This window comes from Triplophysa rosa, linkage group LG15 (assembly GCF_024868665.1).
Source record: "Triplophysa rosa linkage group LG15, Trosa_1v2, whole genome shotgun sequence".
NCBI classification, from domain to species: Eukaryota; Metazoa; Chordata; class Actinopteri; order Cypriniformes; family Nemacheilidae; genus Triplophysa; species Triplophysa rosa.
Window position 1 is genome coordinate 11705122 of NC_079904.1, and position 20249 is coordinate 11725370.

The 20249-nt window shown below is 36.6% G+C and overlaps 2 protein-coding genes across 2 annotated transcripts in view; one reads left to right on the top strand and one right to left on the bottom strand.

Annotated features, from left to right (window-relative positions):
* itsn2a (intersectin 2a) overlaps window positions 1-17304 on the top strand; it is a 46527-nt gene extending 29223 nt beyond the window's left edge. The window contains 24 exon segments of the mRNA XM_057352031.1: window positions 98-372; window positions 1746-1981; window positions 2780-2898; window positions 3050-3213; window positions 3881-3953; window positions 4024-4202; window positions 4961-5016; window positions 5152-5318; window positions 5556-5586; window positions 5686-5807; window positions 5911-6007; window positions 6104-6295; window positions 8577-8698; window positions 10142-10248; window positions 10387-10454; window positions 10457-10509; window positions 10893-10991; window positions 12154-12321; window positions 12414-12623; window positions 12724-12845; window positions 13029-13111; window positions 13194-13277; window positions 13993-14166; window positions 14370-17304. Coding sequence (XP_057208014.1) covers window positions 98-372; window positions 1746-1981; window positions 2780-2898; window positions 3050-3213; window positions 3881-3953; window positions 4024-4202; window positions 4961-5016; window positions 5152-5318; window positions 5556-5586; window positions 5686-5807; window positions 5911-6007; window positions 6104-6295; window positions 8577-8698; window positions 10142-10248; window positions 10387-10454; window positions 10457-10509; window positions 10893-10991; window positions 12154-12321; window positions 12414-12623; window positions 12724-12845; window positions 13029-13111; window positions 13194-13277; window positions 13993-14166; window positions 14370-14527 — 3159 coding nt within the window. The 3' untranslated portion in view covers window positions 14528-17304.
* A 368-nt stretch (window positions 17305-17672) lies between these two features.
* fam228a (family with sequence similarity 228 member A) overlaps window positions 17673-20249 on the bottom strand; it is a 29154-nt gene continuing 26577 nt past the window's right edge. Inside the window, exons 5-7 of the mRNA XM_057352033.1 lie at window positions 18378-18465; window positions 18047-18191; window positions 17673-17875 (exon numbers count right to left, since the gene is read on the bottom strand). Of these exons, the coding sequence (XP_057208016.1) occupies window positions 17776-17875; window positions 18047-18191; window positions 18378-18465 (333 nt within the window). The 3' untranslated portion in view covers window positions 17673-17775. The remainder of the gene's footprint in view (window positions 17876-18046; window positions 18192-18377; window positions 18466-20249) is intronic.

Consider the following 20249-nt stretch of genomic DNA (forward strand, 5'->3'; position numbering starts at 1 on the left):
CGGCCATGGCAATATATGGGTCTATCACTAATTGTTACTCTACATTTTGTTGTAAACATATTCCAAATGTTGAAGGGACGTGTGTGTAACGTTGCAGGAGTTGAGACAGAGGCAGAGCCAGCAACAGAACGTTCTAGAGCAGCTGAGGAAAGTCAGATCTGAGAAACTTCAAGAGCTACAGAGACGCAGAAAAGAGGAAGAGGAGAAGAGGAGGAAACAAGATGAAGAGGAGAGGAAGAGGAAACAAGAGGAGGATGAGAGAAAGAGGGAACAAGAGGAGGAGGAGAGGAAGAGGAAACAGAAGCTAGAGGAAATGAAAAGAAAAAAAGAGGAGAAGGAGATAAAGAGGAAAAAAGAAGAGGAGGCTGCCAGGTAATCTGTCACACATTTACCTATAAAAAATTGACGTCTGGTGCTTTTAAAATAATGCAAAGTATAATTAATACAGACTGGCAATGTCTGTGATTACAAAACAAATGCAATGTAGGTGTTTCAGTGTTTACATTTACAGTAGATTAAATTTAGATACTTCTTGTATATACATTTACGCATTTGGAAGACACTTTTATCTAAAGCGACTTACATTGCATTGTACTATACATTAGTTTATGTATGTGCAATCCCTGGGATCGAACCCATGACCTTGGCGTTGCTAGAGCCATGCTCTAACCACTGAGCTACAGGAAAGATATATATTGTTTCTTGCTTGCTATAAAAAATAAGTAACAATGCTACCATATTATTATTCATGTCCCAGTTTATGCTGGAATGAGGACAAATGGGATTCAACCACAAAGACCTATTTAAAATAAAAATGCATTAGACCAACTCATTGGCTAATACTGTTGGTTTGATTTTAAACCCTAACCCATACATCACAACAGAAAAGCTGCAAGAAGACCCATTGCCTTTGTTCCTGAATGCTGTAAGTTGTTCAAACATTGGAATACTAAGTACATAGAGTCACCTTCAACATATCTCATATTATCACGCTATAGTTTAAAGAATGGTAAAAAATATGACAAGAACACAGAGTTCAACTGTGTCAGAACTAATTCGTCTTGTCGGATAACTGATAGAAAGGTATGTAATGGAGTAGGATGAATAGCTGTTAAATTTAAGTACACAATTAGATAATACCAATTTAGGGCAACCAATCACAAAACAAGGCTTAATTTTGTTCAGTCTGTGGTGTAAAAAGTTCGCAATAGCAATTAAAGAAAAAAAAAACACTTAAAGTCCCAGTGAAATTAAAAATGACAATGCCTATTTTTTCATGAAATATTGCAGCGTTTATTGTAAATAGTTTATCAATGTGGGTCATTCTATTTGTAAAATTTGTGTGCCCTCATAATCTTTAGTTAAAATCTGAAAATGCACTTCCTGTAATGACTATCCATCTTAAATGACGTATGTTAGATGGCTTGGGCAGAGCATCCGTTAACTTACCTTCAACTGTCCACTGTATGAATAATTTTGGGGTATAATATGTCACAATTTACTTTATTTTGTTATCCTAACTTACATGAATGAATTACAGTGTCCTGCACCCACTAGTTTCAAATGATCAAAAATTATATCTGGTGTCTGAATAATTTTTGGTTTGACTGTGACAATCTACAATCAAGTAAATCCTTGCTATTTTTAACATTATTTACTAAAATCAGAATATCAAAATATTTTTCGCTGGGCATGAAAAAATGTCACCACACTTTCTCTGAAACATTTTGTAAAATGTGCATTAGACAGGAACAGGAGAGTCTGCAGGAGGAGGAAGCAGAGCGTCAAAGGAAACTTGCCCAGGAGCGAGAGGCAAAACTCAGGGAAGAGCAACAGCGACAGGCACTGGCCCGACTTCAGGAGGCACAGGAGCTGGCACGAGAGAGGGAGGAGAAGAGAAGAGTAGAGGAGAGAGAGAGGGAGGAGAAAGAAAGGAACGAACTGCTGCTACATACTCAGCACAATAGCATAGAAATCAAAAGTAAGTGTGCATGTGGGTGCTCTGCCAAAACCTAAAAACCGGCTTGAATTGATCTACTTTGCCAATATGATGTTTTCATTCTATTCATTCTAATGAGTGTCATTACTCTGAGGGCTTCATGATTCACTTTAATTACATCCCATTAATTATATGAGTTAATATAACAGACTCCGCTTGAAGATAGCGAGTGCTTTGAAAGAATGAACAGAAGGAAAAAGACTACTGAAGATGTTCATGCAGTTTGATACAAAAGTATTTCATTTTATTTCATACACTGAACAAGTACTTTGTCTATTACATTACAATTTTACTGTGAAGTATTACTGTAGTACATTTTCATCTTTTAGCATTTAAAACAGTATAGTATGTACGTCAAACAAATCATTTGATATGACTATAACTTTACTGGGTTACATCAGGTAAGTCATTTTAAAAGTTGGATTAAGTGGAGAGAGATCCTTGAGGGTACATTTGCAGGTTGCCGTTCTTAGTGTGCTATAAACAACTCCTTTTGTGTTTCACAGAGGAACAATTTTCTTTAAAACTTTCAGAAGGATTGAGCAAGTAATAATTTTACTTAATACTTGTTATGAATGACCAGTAGCTATTTTATATAACTAACTATCTGAATCTGGAGGATGCTATATTTCACAACTAAAAATATATTAAACCTATTGTATATTAAATCTGGAGGATACTCTATTTAGTACATGTAGTGCGAATTTCATTGATGTTGAAAGATGAGCTAATGTGGGCTTTCTGTTTTCTTCTAATGTGGTTTTGGGTGTTTTTTTATAGCTTTGCCAGTGGTGATTACTGAGGATACAAGTACTGCCCTCACCACCTATAGAGCCTTGTATTCCTTCACAGCACGTAACGCAGAAGAGCTCTCACTGGAAGCAGACTGTTTGATTGAGGTACTTGTGTAAATGCGATCGAGGTCACAGATTTAATTCCCAGAGTGCACACTAATAAACACCTTGACTGCAATGCATGTCCAACTTTCATTAATGCATTTGGTATCTTTTTTCAACACAAGTCTCATTTTGGTTTCGATTGGATCCATAGGTAGATGAATCAACAGTTAGAGAAACGGGCTGGCTGTATGGGCGTTACCGTGGAAACAGTGGGTGGTTTCCAGAGAGTTATGCTGAGAGATGCAGTGCAGACAGTGGGACTGAAGGGACTGCAGCTGTTACACAATCCACAGCGCCCTCTGTCAACTACCCTGGGTATTACAAACACATTTACTTCACTTTGGCTGAAATAATCTGAAAACAAAATACTAGCTTAATACTAAATGTTGTCCAACCTTTATAGCATGTGAAATTGAGCACATTTTGCAATGCCAAACAATTTAAATGTAAGTATGCTACACTTTTGTCTCATGACCTCATGGCGTGGGTATGTTTGTTCAGTTCATCCTCATAGAAATAAAATGTTTTTTATATATATATGTTTTCATTCTTTTTTTAGAAACATCTTAATATTTTGTGCATTACAAATAAAATAAATCATTACTTACAGTGTATTCGACACTTGACATTGTGCATACTATATGCATAATGGAAAAATAATAAGAGTAGTATGGTAGTGCACTGTATGAACACAAGTTTCACATTATTATCCTAAAATGTTACAGTAAGTGTTCGAATATCAGAAAGACGAATCAGATGTGTTTCGTCTGTCACCTCTCTTTAGTCATCTGTCACGTCTTTTCTGTGCCTAATCTGCGAGTGTGACAGAGTATAATAGTCCAGCAAAAACACACAGTGATATCTTCGAGTGGTTTAAAGCAGTTTTGACTTAACAAACAAGCATGTTCCTACTTTTGTTATATTAGTTTGTATCTTGTTGTTTTCAATTAACACCAAATCAATTGAAATCATTCTTTCACAGAATTCCTAGAGTGGATGTGGAAGGACCAACACCAACACACACACCAGCATCTACAAACACGCAACACTCACAGGTACTGTACATTCACACAAAAGTTTTTTTTTTTAATCATACGTTTTGATTGTATGTATGTGTCGCTGCAGGCTGTTGCTTTGTGTGAGTGGTGTGCTAAGACGGACAGTCACCTGGGCTTCTCCAAAGATGACATCATCACGGTTCTTGAGAAGCAGGAAAGCTGGTGGTACGGAGAATTAAACGAGAGCAGGGGCTGGTTCCCCAGCTCATTTGTCTCCATGGTTACCACCAATAACACACATACCGAGTAAGGACAAAGATGCCTCTCGCTTTACCACACAAACATGCATCCATTGAACAGACTGATCTCTAAAAAGCAATGTACAAAAACAAACGGAGAGATCTTCATTTGAGATACTAAAGACATTACAATGTAGCATATCGTCGCTGTCCTTTCGAAACCTTGGATGTCCAAATTCACTGTTTTTCAGGAAATGGTAAAAACACTGTACTTTTTAAATGATAAAATATTGTGTTGTCAAAGTTGAAAAGCACTTTTTTAAAAAATTTTGTTGGTTACATATTTTCGAAACCGAGTGACAAACATAAAGGGTGACTAATAATAAAGATTTATGGCAAAAAAATAAAAATCATGAAATATGGAGATACAAGGTTTCAGAAGGACAATATGATAATTTACAGGTTTCCTGAAAAGTTTTTAAAACACTTACCCCAATAGAAAATCCTGCCTTAAACTCATTGGCTAAAATACTTTTGCTATGTCTGACTGGTTGGGATGCCTAAACAGGCAATGCAATGTTTTAAAAGCGGCATATAAACACATATAACTTACATTATAGCAGTTATGCAGTTCATGATACATCTTTTAATTGAAATTGCTTATACTAACAATAAAACTAGATTAAAACTCAATTGAGATTATTGCAGATTATTAATATCAAATTTAAACCATTTTGGAATTGTTTCATTACATTTCCTAATGAGCACATACATATTTGCAATTTAATAGCATCTAATAGCAAATATGTCATTGTTTTTTTCTAGACCATTGTATTCTACTGTTGATGAGAATGAAGTTTCAGATTCTGGTCTTCTAGAGGGTGAGTAATATAATGATGTTTTAGTAAATCTAATGTATGTTTGTAGTTCTATTTTTTATATTGGCACACTAAATTGATCTGTCATATCAGAGTGTGTATGTGACTGTATGTGTTTTTGTAATTTCATCTAATCAGAGTATGTGGCTTTGTACACATATGAGAGTCCGGAGTCAGGTGACCTGACATTCTCTGTGGAGGATGTTGTCCTGGTAACAGAAAAGGAGGGGGAATGGTGGAGAGGCTGCATAGGAGACCAGTCTGGCCTCTTTCCTTCTAACTACGTTAAACCCAAAGAGAAAGATGTGCGTATGTTCTGCTAATGCTGTAGATTGTGATTTGACTTGAATTACCTTTTGTTTATCTCCTGAGGTCCTTTTTTAGCTTATTAGTAATTTTATTGATATATTACTTTGGTAATGGTAATATTGATTTTCACGTAATGGAAATGTTAAAAAATCAAATTCTGTATACGATCACACATCCAAGGACATCTATACATGTATTGTAAACATTATGTGCTTACTGTATTGTTTTTTCAGACTGCCATACCTGAAGGCCCTAAAAAGCCAGGTGAGGTCTGAAAGCATTGTACCACCACAGAAATACAAATCAAGGCTGGAAAATATTTGATTTTTAACATTGTTTGTTTCATGCTGATTGGTTTTTTAGAGATTGTTCAGGTAACTATGGTCAATGCTGCCACAACACCAGAGCAATTGAGTCTTACGCCGGGTCAGCTTATTGTCGTGCTGCATAAGAACTCAAACAACTGGTGGCTGGGTGAACTACAGGTCAGTGTTGAACATGACACAAGCATATTTTCTTAAAGAGATTCCAAAATACTACATCGAAATTATGTATTGATACTTTGTATCTATGTGCGTTTGTGTGTAGGCAAGGGGTAAAAAACGTAAAAAGGGCTGGTTCCACTCTTCTAATGTCAGACTACTGGAGCCCAACAGTGGAAAAATAACTCCTGCATCTCAACCACGTAAGACACTGTCATATTCTTCAGTCAATACTCATTCATATTCCTGTGTGTTCTGTTCCATTCCTCTCGTCATTTTTAGTTCTGTCCCTCTTGTAGTGTGTCAGGTTATTGCAATGTATGACTACAAAGCAGCCAATAAGGATGAGATGAACTTCCAAAAGGGTCAGCTGATCAGCGTACTCAACAAGGACAATCCTGACTGGTGGAAAGGAGAAGTCGCTGGGGTCACAGGACTGTTTCCAACCAATTATGTGAAGATGACCACAGAATGCGATCCCAGTCAGCAATGTGAGTACTATTAGTCTTACGTTGATCACTTCCTATTTCTACATTCATGGATAAATCACTTTGAGATACTAATGCAGGAAATACAAGCCATGATTAAGAATAGATCATATTTAAAACTGAACTCTTTATTATTTAGATTTATTCAGATTTAACTTTACTGAATCTGAAGATGGAGCTTTAAAGGGAAAAAACAGAATATTTTTGAAAAGAAAAGCTTTTTCTTTCTTTCTTTCTTTCTTTCTTTCTTTCTTTCTTTCTTTCTTTCTTTCTTTCTTTCTTTCTTTCTTTCTTTCTTTCTTTTTCTTTATATGTGTTCTAATATTTACTCTCTTACCATCTTTTCATTATCCATACATTCTCTTTTCCACTTCCACCTCATCTATGTTTTATCATAGGACTATAGCTCTGGCCCCTCCTTCCACTTCCTCCTCTTGTATCTGGGCCAATCAGAACACTGCTCTGGTTTAGGAGGCATCCTCAAGACTCCGGCCTGCCTAGCTTTGTTTGGATTTAACTTCCCGTTTTCTATTTGTTTTAACTTTGTTTATTTTACATAAATGAATAGTTTACCCCCACTGGCTTCAGCACATATTTTTTTATTTCTGTTTAACAGAAATACACTAGCAACTAGAGGTGAAATGGTTCAAATTACTCACGGTTTGGTTTGTGTCACGGTTTTAGGGTCACGGTTTCGGTTCGGTTTGTGCTATGTTCAGGGAAAAGGGACTACTGACCAATAAAAATAAGAACAAATAATCAAGCTACAGTAACAGCACCAATAAAACAACAGAGCAAAGCAGAAAATGAAATAAGATACTGTATATATACCTTTTAAGGTAGAAATGGATTAAAGTAATCAAATAAAACATAACATTGCATATGTACAAATAAAATAAAGATGAATCATAATTGAAGTTACAGAAGCTATTGAGTCACAAGCAGTGAGTGATTTACTTGACTTTGAACAGACAGCAGGAATATGCTGCTGTCGCTTTAAGAGGAATGAAACCGATCCAGTACACTGATACTGTACACATGTGTTGTTTTTAGTCTGTTTCGTCCGTTCACTTAAGACATAACCTACTATGTTTGTTAAGATACTCGACAAGAAGGGCATGTTGACCTATTCGTGTGTGAATTTGTCCGTTTAAGCACTTCAAAGACAACTCAATATTTGCGCCATGTCTGAGACTTTCCTTATGCGCACTTCAGATCTTCTCACAGCGCGCAAGCGAGTTTTCTTATGCATCATCTTGCACTTAAATGTTTAAATTGGCAAGGCTTGAATGAGTGTAGTTTAAACAGCAACATGTGCTGTTCAGGTCTCACCTGCACTCGCGCTTACAACACCCGGGTGATGAAAGCATAAATAACATAAATGAAGCGCGTTGGACCGCGTGCCGAACAGTTGGTGGAGAACCATGCGGTTCAACTTTTTACCGAGAACCATTACACCACTACTAGCAACACAATCCTTGACTATTTGTTTAAGAAATTGAGATGAATTAAAGGGGCCATAACATGATTACAAACACAAAAATTGCTTATACTGAAATCCTTGGATTTCATTTGTCAGGAATCCAAAAATATTAACATACAGCTGCCCACATTACACAACAATGGCGTCTATTTGTTGTGAAGTATTTTATTAATAGAGAACTTTCGAGTATTTCTTCGAGTATTTCTTACATCAGAACTATTGATAAGATTGATACGTTTTTTTTTGCTGCACGTGGCAGTGATCTTTACAGCATCTTGAAGCGGGTGTTTGACACGGCAGCAAAACAGCCAATTTATTTCAGAGTTTCAAAGAAAGTGCAGAAAAGGGTCACGCAAACCAATTTACAGCTCAACACAACACAAAGAAGTGAAAGAATATACAATGCTAAAAAACTGCATGATATGACCCCTTTAAAGTAAACCACCGTTTAAGTCTCTTACACAAGCAAGTAATGCTCATCAGCACAAATCATACAGTACTTGTGTAGATCGTGGGATTGTTAGTCTGCCTCTGCGTGTTTAATTGTAAATGAAAGAACTGATGACCAGCGACATGTGTTGCTCTTACTCTTGATCAGCTATGCAGTCAGCATGACCTTAGAAATCATTAGACTCATTCGCTCTGAATGTGATAACCTTTGCTCTCAAAGCAGTTTTGTATTAAAAGTATATGAATCTGAATTTCAGAAATAAAGTTTGTTATTGTGAGATGCTGTGGTGACGTGGTTACTGTATGGGTGTGGATGTATGTGGTCGTGTGTTTCACGTGCTGTGTGTGTAGGGTGTGCTGATCTGCTCAGTTTAGAGTCTATGTCTACTGAAGAGAGAAAGAGGCAAGGATACATCCATGAGCTCATTCAGACAGAGGAGACCTACCTGGAAGATCTCGAACTTGCACTGGAGGTACAGTACAGCAACACTTCAGAAATGCTGCTTGAGCTGTTATGCACGCCTCTATTTATAATATCTGTATTTTTGGAAAGTAATGGTGATAAAATGTGGAACTGTTTTCAAATATAATTTTCAAATATGTTTGTATGCTGTGTTGGGATAATGACCGGCTGACGGTATATTACCTCACATACACGCCTAACTTTGTCAGACACTCAAATGTGAGTCTGTCTGTGAAAACCAGCTTGGTCTACCGTTTTGTAAGTAAAACATTTCTATGTAATGTAAAGAAAAATAATAATTTTATGGAATTTTACTTCTACAGTAGTTTTGTAATACAGTAAAAATGTTGGTTACACTTTATATTAAGGTACACAAATTAACTATTAACTACTGGCTTATTAACATGGTTGCATATTAGTACATATAAAGCACATATTGATGCCTTATTCTGCATGCCCTTATTCAGCTACCATATAAGCAGAAATGAGGTGTTTACTGAGGCAAAAGTCTTTGTTAATAGTTAGTTAATAGTGAGAACTAGACCCTAATCAAAATGTGACCAAAATGTCAAATTACAGACATTTTTGCAAATCTACAAGTTGGGTATAAAATGACATGAAAATATGTAATTTTACTTTACAATAGGGGTGTAACGGTACGTGTATTCGTACCGAACCATCACGGGGCAAATTCCACATGGAAGTGATCATTCCTATGCCCTATACTCCCTTCGAAGAGCAGAGCCCTTGGAGATTAGACTTTGGAGTGAGCAGGGCATGTGCGTGCTATTATGTAGATGTTTGGAATGCACTTGGCAAAGGGAGCGACGTAATTTCCTTATAATCTTCAACTGGCATGTTTCAGTGACAACGCAACATGGTGTCTGTCAGCAGATGTCGCTGTTTTAATGGCATAACTTAAGCATAAATCATAACTGTTGCAAATAAACATACTTTTATATATTTTTTAAGTTTTATGTATATTAGTGTTTATATATTATATAGCATATTTAAAAAACTTTTAGGCATAGGAATGATCACTTCCATGTGGAATTTTCCCCGTGACCGCTCGGTACGAATACACGTACTATTACACCCCTACTTTACAAATAATGTTATTTTGTTATTCAACTTTTTCTTGTGCACCAGCTGCCGGAATATTACCGTTTTTTTACAGTGAATGTTCTGTAAAAATATAACCTTGATATCTTCAATACTGACTGAGTAAGACCTTGTCAAAGATTGAAAGTTATGTTTAGAAATGCTAGAGTAACTAGAAGCTAACTTCTGGTATTTTTGCTGAAAATAATATGTCGTGTAAAATGTGATTTCAGTATTTATCAGCAAAATGCTGCTGTCGACCAATCAGAATCAAGAATTCCATGTGGCTGTGTAATAAACATGAATATTTGCTGATCAGTGAGTGTGTCTGTGTGTGTGTGTCGCTGTTTAGGTGTTTTATAAACCCATGGCAGAGTCAGGGCGCTTGACAGAGGCTGAGATGAACTTGATCTTTGTGAACTGGCGGGAGTTGATCATGTGTAGCACCAAACTCTTAAAGTGAGTCAACGCTGCAATCACTTGTACTGTAGCAATGTTCAACCATATCACAGAACTAGAAGATTAAAGTATAAAAGATAAAAAAAAGTATAATCTCCTGAATGATATGATCTCCTCATGATATTCTGTGTGCATTAGAGCTTTGCGTGTCCGTAAGAAGATGTCAGGTGAGCGGATGCCCGTGCAGGTGGTGGGTGATATTCTGTCCTCGTGCTGCAACAGAAAACAGACAAGTCGCAAGACTTCAAACATTTCCTAAAGGTGAGATGCTGCACAGTTTAATATCATAAGAACTGTAGAGAAAAGTTGTTGTTTTTAATGTTAAATGTCCAATTAGAAGCTTGTGTTGTGGCATTTGATAGAAGTCAGTCAAACTAAGCAAATGCCATCATGGAAAGGTTACATGACATAATTAAATCATAAACAAAATGTCATGTTTTGTTCGTGTTCATCCTGACATTTTTTATATTGTCAGCTCTGTGCAGTTCATGGTAATGTTCATACACTTCAGTGTTTCATATTTGGCATATGACATTTTGATATTTACATTTTTCAGCCCACAAGAGAAAATTTGTTCATGTGGCCTAGTGGATGACTTTGACTCTGTAAAGAAGGATAGAAATGATTTTTTATCTCCTTTGTAGAAAATCGCCAGTAATTACCGGTGTAAAGGGATGCCGCTGTCCAGCTTCCTCCTAAAGCCCATGCAGAGGATCACACGCTACCCACTGCTCATCAAGAATGTATGTGAAGCTTCTCAGATCTCAGCTATTTTACAATAGAATGATAAGAGGAATGAAGGCTATTATAAAAAAGAAGATAATTAAAGCAGGGAAATGAGAAATGAAAAATAAACATAAGGCAATTAAATATGAGGTCATTTAAAGATGTTGAATGCAAAGGTAATTTAATTGTTCTTAAAAAAAAGTGTAGGAATAATAATTCACATTTTGAAGATAAACTTTAACTAATATTTGACGATATGATGAATGACTGAACTTTGTCCTGCTTAGTGCCTGCTATGTGAGTAAGCAAGTGGATTAAATATATATTTATTTTTAAAATGTGTTATGTTATTAGGTTATAAAGTATTTATTAATTTATGTTATTTTAAGTTGTGCAGTAGTTATTAAGGATTATCAAACCATTGGATGATGCCGATGACCAATCAGAATAGAGTTGTCACGGCTAGCGGCGTGGCGAGAACCCAAATGCAGGCAGGCAAAGACGTGGTTAACAAAACACTTTATTCGAAAGACAAAAAGACAAAGCAAAACACCCACGATGGGGAAAACTGAACTAAGAATATTTATATAACAAGGCAAACAAAAACTTCACTCAAGGGGGCAAAAACGAGAACAAAGAAAAATCAAACTAACAAGACAAGAAACTACCTTGGGAACAAAGACAGATGACGAGGAACGAACTGGATACATACACGACGTAGCATTCGAAACGAAAGACAAGCAATACAATCCACCAGCCCAAGACAAAGAAACATGAGGGTATAAATAGGGAGAGAAAAACGAGGGATAATTACACGGGGCAGGTGTGGGACATTAGACATGAGAGGAAAGCAATACAAGAAACGAAAGGGGCGGGGCTAATGACAAGACATGAGAAAACACATGAGATGTCAAAAAACAAACATCTCATGGCTTTCTCACATATAACCTAAGGCTTTGCCATGGCTCTGCTACAGGACCAAGAAAAACATGACTAAAGGAAGCAGAGCCATGACAAGAGTATTCAATGCAGTTGTAATTATTACTAAGTCTAACAGTACGTGAGTGATACAACAAGAATATATTTATTCCTGCAATATTGTTTATATGTTAACTTGTGGTACATTTTATTCACACAATCCATAATTTCAATATGTGTTTTTGAAATCTGGTCATGTAGATTCTGGAGAATACTCCTGTGGGTCATGCAGATCATGCAAACCTGCAGATGGCATTAGAACAGGCGGAGGTGTTGTGCTCACAGGTGAATGAAGGAGTGAGAGAAAAAGAAAATTCAGACCGACTGGAATGGATCCAGAACCATGTGATGTGTGATGGAGTCATTGAGGTGAAACCACAAAATCTAAACTTAAAAACTAAATCAACACGGTTAACCTTAAGATGGTTGAGTTAATAAAACTAATCTTTGTCCTGTTTTAGCACCTTGTTTTCAACTCTCTAACTAACTGCCTGGGTCCCCGAAAACTGCTGCGCAGCGGAAAACTGCACAAGACCAAGAGCAGCAAAGAACTCTGGGCCTTTCTGTTTAATGACTTCCTGCTACTCACATACACCTCCAAACAGTTCTCATCCAGTACAGACAAACTCTTTAATCCTAACTCAAATGCACAATACAAAATGTATAAAACGGTGAGGCTACTCCACATAGTTGATTATGAGTTTAGCTGTATTAGATTGTTTTCAGCATAACTGTTATTATTATTATTTGTCTTTTAATCTCTTCCTCTAGCCAGTGTTTTTGAATGAGGTGTTGGTCAAAATGCCCTCTGACCCATCCAGTGATGATCCAATCTTTCATATCTCACACATCGACCGTGTGCACACACTCAAGACTGACACAATGAATGAGAGGTACACAAACAAAACAGCTTATGTCAGGCTGTATAACTGGAATGTGATCTCATTCGAGTGTACATGATTTGTAATATAATTTTTCAAAAGACTATTCATAAAAATGGTAGGAAAATACCCCTTTAAGTTACAATTAGAATCAGTTCAGAGTGAAAACAGTGGCTGATCACTTTTCTGAATCAGGACTACGTGGGTGCAGAAGATCAAAGCGGCATCTGACCACTTCATAGAGACTGAGAAGCTCAAGAGGGAAAAAGCCTACCAAGGTTAGACATCATTGAAGGTTAAAAGATTTACTTGAAAGCCATGAATTCAGGTGTATTCATAAAGCTTGTGTGTTTGGTTCAGCTCGCTCTCAGAAGAACAATGGAATTGGACGACTGTTAGTGACCGTACTAGAGGCAACAGAGCTGAAGGCCTGCAAGCCAAACGGTTTGGAACACATACGCACACACACACGCACGCACACACACACACACACACACACACTCAACAATCACAAAAACATCCTATAGCCTTCATGAACCATCATTAGAACAGAAAACAACAAGTGAGAAGAACAACTCGGGTCACCTATAAAATGATATAGCACCATAAGTTCAGAGGGCTATAAAACACTATAGCTTTGACCCATATAATTTACTTCAACTCTTAATGAAATCAAATCATTAAATCATTTAATGACATTTAGGTAGGCCTATCTCTTTTATAGTTATATTAATATGTGTGTTTGTTTGTGATTATTTTAATTCTTAGTTTCAGGTGTTCTTAGTATTAAGGTTATTATAGTTTACTTAAACTACCAATATTAATAAATTCTGTTAATTGAAATTAACTGTACGCCTAAGTATTATTTAGCAAACTTAAACCTATAAATGTTTTCTAAACAATAAACTAAAGTAAGTTTATGTTGAAAATAAATAAAAACTAAACTAAAACTGAAATTAAAATAAATTAAACATATATTGCAATATACAAAATAAACAAATAATACTATGACAAAAGCACTTAACAACACTGGTAGAACTAAAAATAGAAAAATAAAAGCTAATTAAAAATATGAATAGAAGCATAATAAAACAAAAGTCATCAGCAAGTCATTTGGTGTTTCTTAACTGATGTCCTCGACTGTCTGTGTGTTTTTTAGGGAAGAGTAATCCATACTGTGAGCTCACTATGGGTGCTCAGTGTTACACCTCCCGCCATCAGTCCGACACGCTCAACCCCAAATGGAACTTCAGCTGCCACTTCTTTATCAAAGACCTGTACCAGGACGTCCTCTGCCTTACCATTTTTGAGCGAGACCAGTTCTCTCCAGATGGTGAGTTTTGCCACTCTAGGTAGGGCACATGCAGGATTGTTAGGCTCCACAATGGAAACAGACAACACTTTACTTTTATCACTATTTATCCACATACAGATAAAGAGCCATAGTCAATATGAAGATAATATGAAGATATACATAAGTTTTTGTACACAACCTCATCCTTTTTTTTATTTTAACTGAATGTGCTTTCAATATAGATTTTCTAGGTCGTACTGAGGTTCCTGTAGCAACAATAAAGAAGGATCAAGATGGAAAGGGTCCATTGGTAAGACGTCTGCTGCTACATGAAGTTCCAACTGGGGAGGTCAAAGTGCGCCTTGACCTGCAGCTCTATGAGCAAACACCTGTCCTGTGAAAACATCCGTTTCATTTCAACTTCAACAGCAAAAGTGATCAAATGTGGCTTCATCTAACAATTTATGTTTCCTAAATAGTTATTGAAAACTACTGTACCGTAATTGAGTTCACTTTTTTAGCCTTGGAACACAAGCTTTAAATGCAGACATGCAAAGAGTTGACTATGCCAAAGGGGGGAGCTGTTTATTTACTGAATTTGCTAAATTAGAGCGCCATCTTTATATTGCACACTTGATATACTGTAGATAAACCACTTAAACAATGTTTACCATATGTAAAGCTTTGTATTATAATATTTAAAGGTGCAGTGAACTGGCTGTTTTTTTGTTTTATACTATTGTCTGATGTCTACTTATGACGTTCGTGTGGTTTTTACATTCGAAAACATCAAAATCAATAAGTAATAGGCTATTTTCTACCCTGGTTTTGAGGCCGGCTGGAGAAACGCTCGGTTTTTAAGGGCGGGCCGCATAGAAGACTTGGAAGTAAACGCCCACTGCTATGATTGGATAGCAGCTTGCGTAGTTGACTTAGTAGGAGCCTTCTGTGAATTTGGCTAGACACGTAAAGTTACGTAACGTGATTTTACTCAAATTTATGGACTTATTTCCCGGATGTGATGGCAAGGCTTTGCGTATAGTTTGTATAGCCTATAGTTGTATGGTGTTTAGTGATATATGACCGTACATGTCAGCATTTAAGACCCGCGAACCGGACAGAAGATCATCGCGATCGCGGGTCTCAAATGTTATAGTTTTCATGATAAATAAACAAACGGTAGACTCCCGGCCAAAACGACCCAGCACCAGAAATAATATCAAAACCCTTAAAAACAGCCTCCATTATTCGCAAACGGTGGATAAAACCTTAAAAAATGATATATGAGCCCGCCATATCACAGAGATGCCGATTACAATTATTACAAATGACTAGAGGTCCCCAGGTAATACTATCAGGGCATATCAAGCGATCTCTAACAAAGCAATAGTGACGCATAGTACAAATATGTTTTACTCACATAAGATTGCTGCACCATTCCTATCAGATCCAATATTGACGGCACAGCACTGCTTTTTAATTTTAGTCTCTCCGCAAAGACTTGTTCAAGGAATCCGCGTTGAAATGAAGCGAACAAACGCTCAATGTTTTCCCCCCGTGAGCTGGAACGTCTTTAAAAATGAACTTAAACCACGCATTCCTACTGTCGGAATCCGAATGAAGGTTATGCAGCGACTGTGTTCTTCCACAACCAGGCACTGCACAATATTTTGCGATCTTTAACGGCATGATGCTTAAACTCACTCTATCTGGTTCCATGCAGCTTGTGTTCAGTACTGTCATGCGCGAACCAGTGGGCAGGGCTCGCGAAGTAGTCGTTGATATTCTTCTGTGGAGGCGGTGTTCAACCTATCTATAGGTGCATTCCAGAACCTGCTGTTAGCTGAGCCTAGTGTCAATAACAGTTGTTATTTCAGTAACAAGGGCGTTTTCAGGTCTGACACTTACAGGATGTACGCTTGAATACGATTCCCTCTTATATAACAAAAGCTCAGGTTATAATTGTGGTCCTAGTTCACTGCACCTTTAATGTAAAAATGCTCATGATGGGAAATTTAGAAAGACACACAAAATCACACAAAATCACAAAAATTCTCAAAAAAATAAAAAATTTAGACAAGGGCTTAAACTGTAGTAATAATATAATTATTAAATAATAAAAATTGTACTCGTTTCTTTTAATTTGTACTTCAATTATGTGCTTTCTGACACCTTAAATGTGCCTTAGTTTTATTCTTAATAAGCCAAAATTACTATAATAGAATATACTGCCATGTTGAAATTTCTGGTACGTTAACTATAGTGCTGTGAAATGCAATGCTTTACTAGTCATTGACAGCCTTGATATGTGCCCGAAATTATATAAAAATGTATTTAAAAAAATATATACCAATATGGGCACTTTGCCTGTAGCTCATATTTTCCATTTACAAATAGATTAAAAAGATGCCACTCTTATTTAAAACTAAAACTGTTTACAAATGCCTGTTTTCAGGACATGCCCAACGTGAATTAAGTAGTTTGTAGACTATTAGGTGAAGCATACATAGACCGCTGCTAAGATAACAGAATAATATACGGGTAGTAGTTGACAGACTATTATGCAAATTTGTCCTATGGTGTGCGGCAAAAAATTATATAAAAAACTAACAATAAAGATAAATCTCTCTTATGCTATTTAATATGATTAATATAAATATTAATAATAAAACGTAATATTTAGTTTGTTTTCTAAATTTTGCTGTCACTCCATATGACACATGTACGATTAATTCGTCCATACCCATATTCTGAATTGGACTACAATGCATTGATTTTAAAAGTGATACAAGGAGAGATTAGCACGTTTTCATTAATACACAGTGATGGACAATATGTTAAAACTACTGTATATGATCATAAAATATGACAGTAATAATAATACTTTATACTGTACTATATTATACTGTACTATATAAATATACTTTTAATTCTCAAATGCACACATTTATGCTTCTTAGATGCTTTAAGAATGTGTAATAGTCTGTGTATATTTGATTTTATAGGATTGCATTGGGCTTTAAGAACAGACAGGATCTGAATGTTGTTCTGTTACATTTGAGTTGTTGCTGTGGATAATGTTTTTATTTAATGCACAATATTGTTAAACCAAAATTCTAAAATAATACATTTTGTAATCTGTATGACTTTTAAATGGATGTCATTAAAAGGACAATACACACAAAAAATGTTTCTCATAATTTACTCATCCTCATATGCTGTAGGTGTATAATTGCGTCTTTTCCTCAACTGAACATAAACATGTAACGTGGTGGACCGTGAAGCTTACGCAAGAACCAGAAGCCCATGTTTATAGTTAAAAAGTTAGCGATATGAAATATTTTTCTTACAAAAACTCACAATGTTTCTAAGGAAGACATCTATTAACCCACTGGAGTCGTATGGATTACTTTTATGTGCAAATCAGTCAAACTCACAATTAATCAAATGCAATGATTTGGATGTTAGATGCATGAGTCGTGTGTGTGTGTGTGTGTGCATACTGGCTGAAATTCAGTGGGCAAACTCCAATTTAAATGGACGCTATTAATAAAGCACCACATATACTGGATACATTATTGTTTATTGCACTTTCATAGTAATTCAATAAAACAAGAGCACCATTTTTAGAAATAGCACTTCACATCTTCATAGAGGAAGAACATGACGTGATGAATTTCGAGAAGACCAGCACTGAGGCTGAAAGCACCGTCCGTCTGCCGTAGACACACATGGAGTTCCTTGTCTCCTAAATAACACACGGAAAAAATACATATTGTTCCAGAAGATTTACCTCTTTGCAAGAAGCCTTACAATCCCTACAATGGAAGACAACAACGATATTGTCATTGTGTAAGTTTGAAAGTTTTAGTTACAGATTTCACCTGACACAATGATAGAATGACAGTGATGCTTATACCTTGATCCCCACCTACTGTTGTCCCCCCAAAGTCGTTCTGACGCAGTGTCTCCGGAGGGTTTGGCATGTGGCTTTGTAAGACTATGCTGAGAAACAGGTAAACTCTGAGAACATTCATCCACCCGCCGATGATGATAAACACAGCCTGGCACCAGAGGTTAATTGTCAAACAAAAAGCTATTACACAAGCTTAACACGTGTTTTAATACTCACCAATATAAAATTCTTAACTAGTGAAACATGAAATGATTTATATTTTATATACTTCTGAAATAATAATATTATTTACTAGATTGTGAGATAATAATAATTCGCAGCTGTGCAGAAACACCTGTTTGGCAGCGAAGTATTGCCATTTTATCCTTAATCATGCCTCGAGATTGAAGAGATAGTGGATCCTGCAACGGTGGAGTTAAAACCTAAAGTACACAGAGAAACAGGATCATTAAAAAGTAATTCAATTCTTCGCATGATCTATCATATTTTAAAAGCATTTTGTTGGGTAACTTAAATTTAATAATTCAGTGTATTTAGGCTGCCATGTGTAATTTGGTTTGCAAAAATGATCCAAAATGGCCTGGACACATTTGTTGGTAACCCTTAGAAAAGATAATACATAATTGGATTATAGTGATATTTCAAACTAATTAGTTTCTTTAATTAGTATCACACATGTATCCAATCATGTAATAAATCATTCAGCCTATTGAAACAGAGAACAGTAGTCACTGTGCTGTTTGGTATCATTGTGTGCACCACACTGAACATGGACCAGAGAAAGCAAAGGATAGAGATGTGTGAGGAGCTCAGAAAGAAAATAATAGACAAGCATGGTAAAGTTAAGGCTACAAGACCATCTCCAAGCAGCTCGATGTTCCTGTAACAACAGTTGCAAATATTATTAAGAAGTTTAAGGTCCATGGAATCGTAGTCAACCTCCCTGGGCAATAAGGAGGATGCATTGACTGAATTATGTTGCAGTTGTGATGAAATATAGTTTTGGTAATGTATTATCCTGGTGATTGTGCGCTGGTTTAAAAGGTGTCATTGTTACAGTATATTTGGAATATGGTTAAGGATCTATGCTATTCTGTAGGCCTATATACCTGTACGTATCTATATACATATATTTTTCATGGTATTTGTAAAGTTATCTGCTGTTGTATTGTCTTAAAACTGTATAAATGTATACAAACATACAAAGTGCTGTACGGCAGTATGTCAAATACTAGGTATACTTTGCATATACTTTGTCTCATGTCCAAATCGATCTGTGGTGTGTATAATTGTTTTGCATAAATGTACTTGTTAATTGTGAAATTGTTCAAATGTTGAATTATCTGAGTTTAAAGGAGTTAGGAGAAATTAGTTGAGTAATAAACTGACTGCCATTACGAACAGACGTAACTTCAGTCTCTTTGTGTCTTTCTCAGTTTATTCACCGATCCACAGTGCCTGACGCCTGTGCATCGCTTGCTGCCGGCACAGATATCCCCTAGGTTTGAGGCCGGTAACAGGTGCCTTCTCCAGACTGCAAGTTTCAGCTCTTTCCATAGATGTTCCATAGGATTCAGATCAGGACTCATAGAAGGCCACTTCAGGATAGTCCAATGTTTTGTTCTTATCCATTCTTGGGTGATTTTAGCTGTGTATTTTATTATCCTGTTGGAGGACCCAAGACCTGCGACTGAGACAGAGCTTTCTGACACTGGGCAGTACGTTTCGCTCCAGAATGTCTTGATAGTCTTGAGATTTCATTGTGTCCTGCACAGATTCAACCTGTGCCAGATGCAGCAAAGCAGCCCCAAAACATAACCGAGCCCCAAAACATAACCGAGCCTCCTCCATGTTTCACTGTAGGTATGGTGTTCAGTGTTCATCTGTGAACATAGAGCTGATGTGACTTGCCATAAAGCTCCAGTTTTGACTCATCTGTCCAAAGGACATTCTCCCAGAAGGATTGTAGCTTGTCGATATTCCAGTCTGGCTTTTTTATGTTTTTCTTTCAAATGTGGAGTCCTCCTGGGTGTTCTTCCATGGAGCCTAAGTTTGCTCAAAAAGTGACGGATGATGCGATCAGAAACTGACGTGCCTTCACCTTGGAGTTCAGCTTGTATCTCTTTGGCAGTTATCCTTGGTTCTTTTACTACCATTCGCACTATCCTTCTGTTCAATATGGGGTCAATTTTCCTCTTGCGGCCGA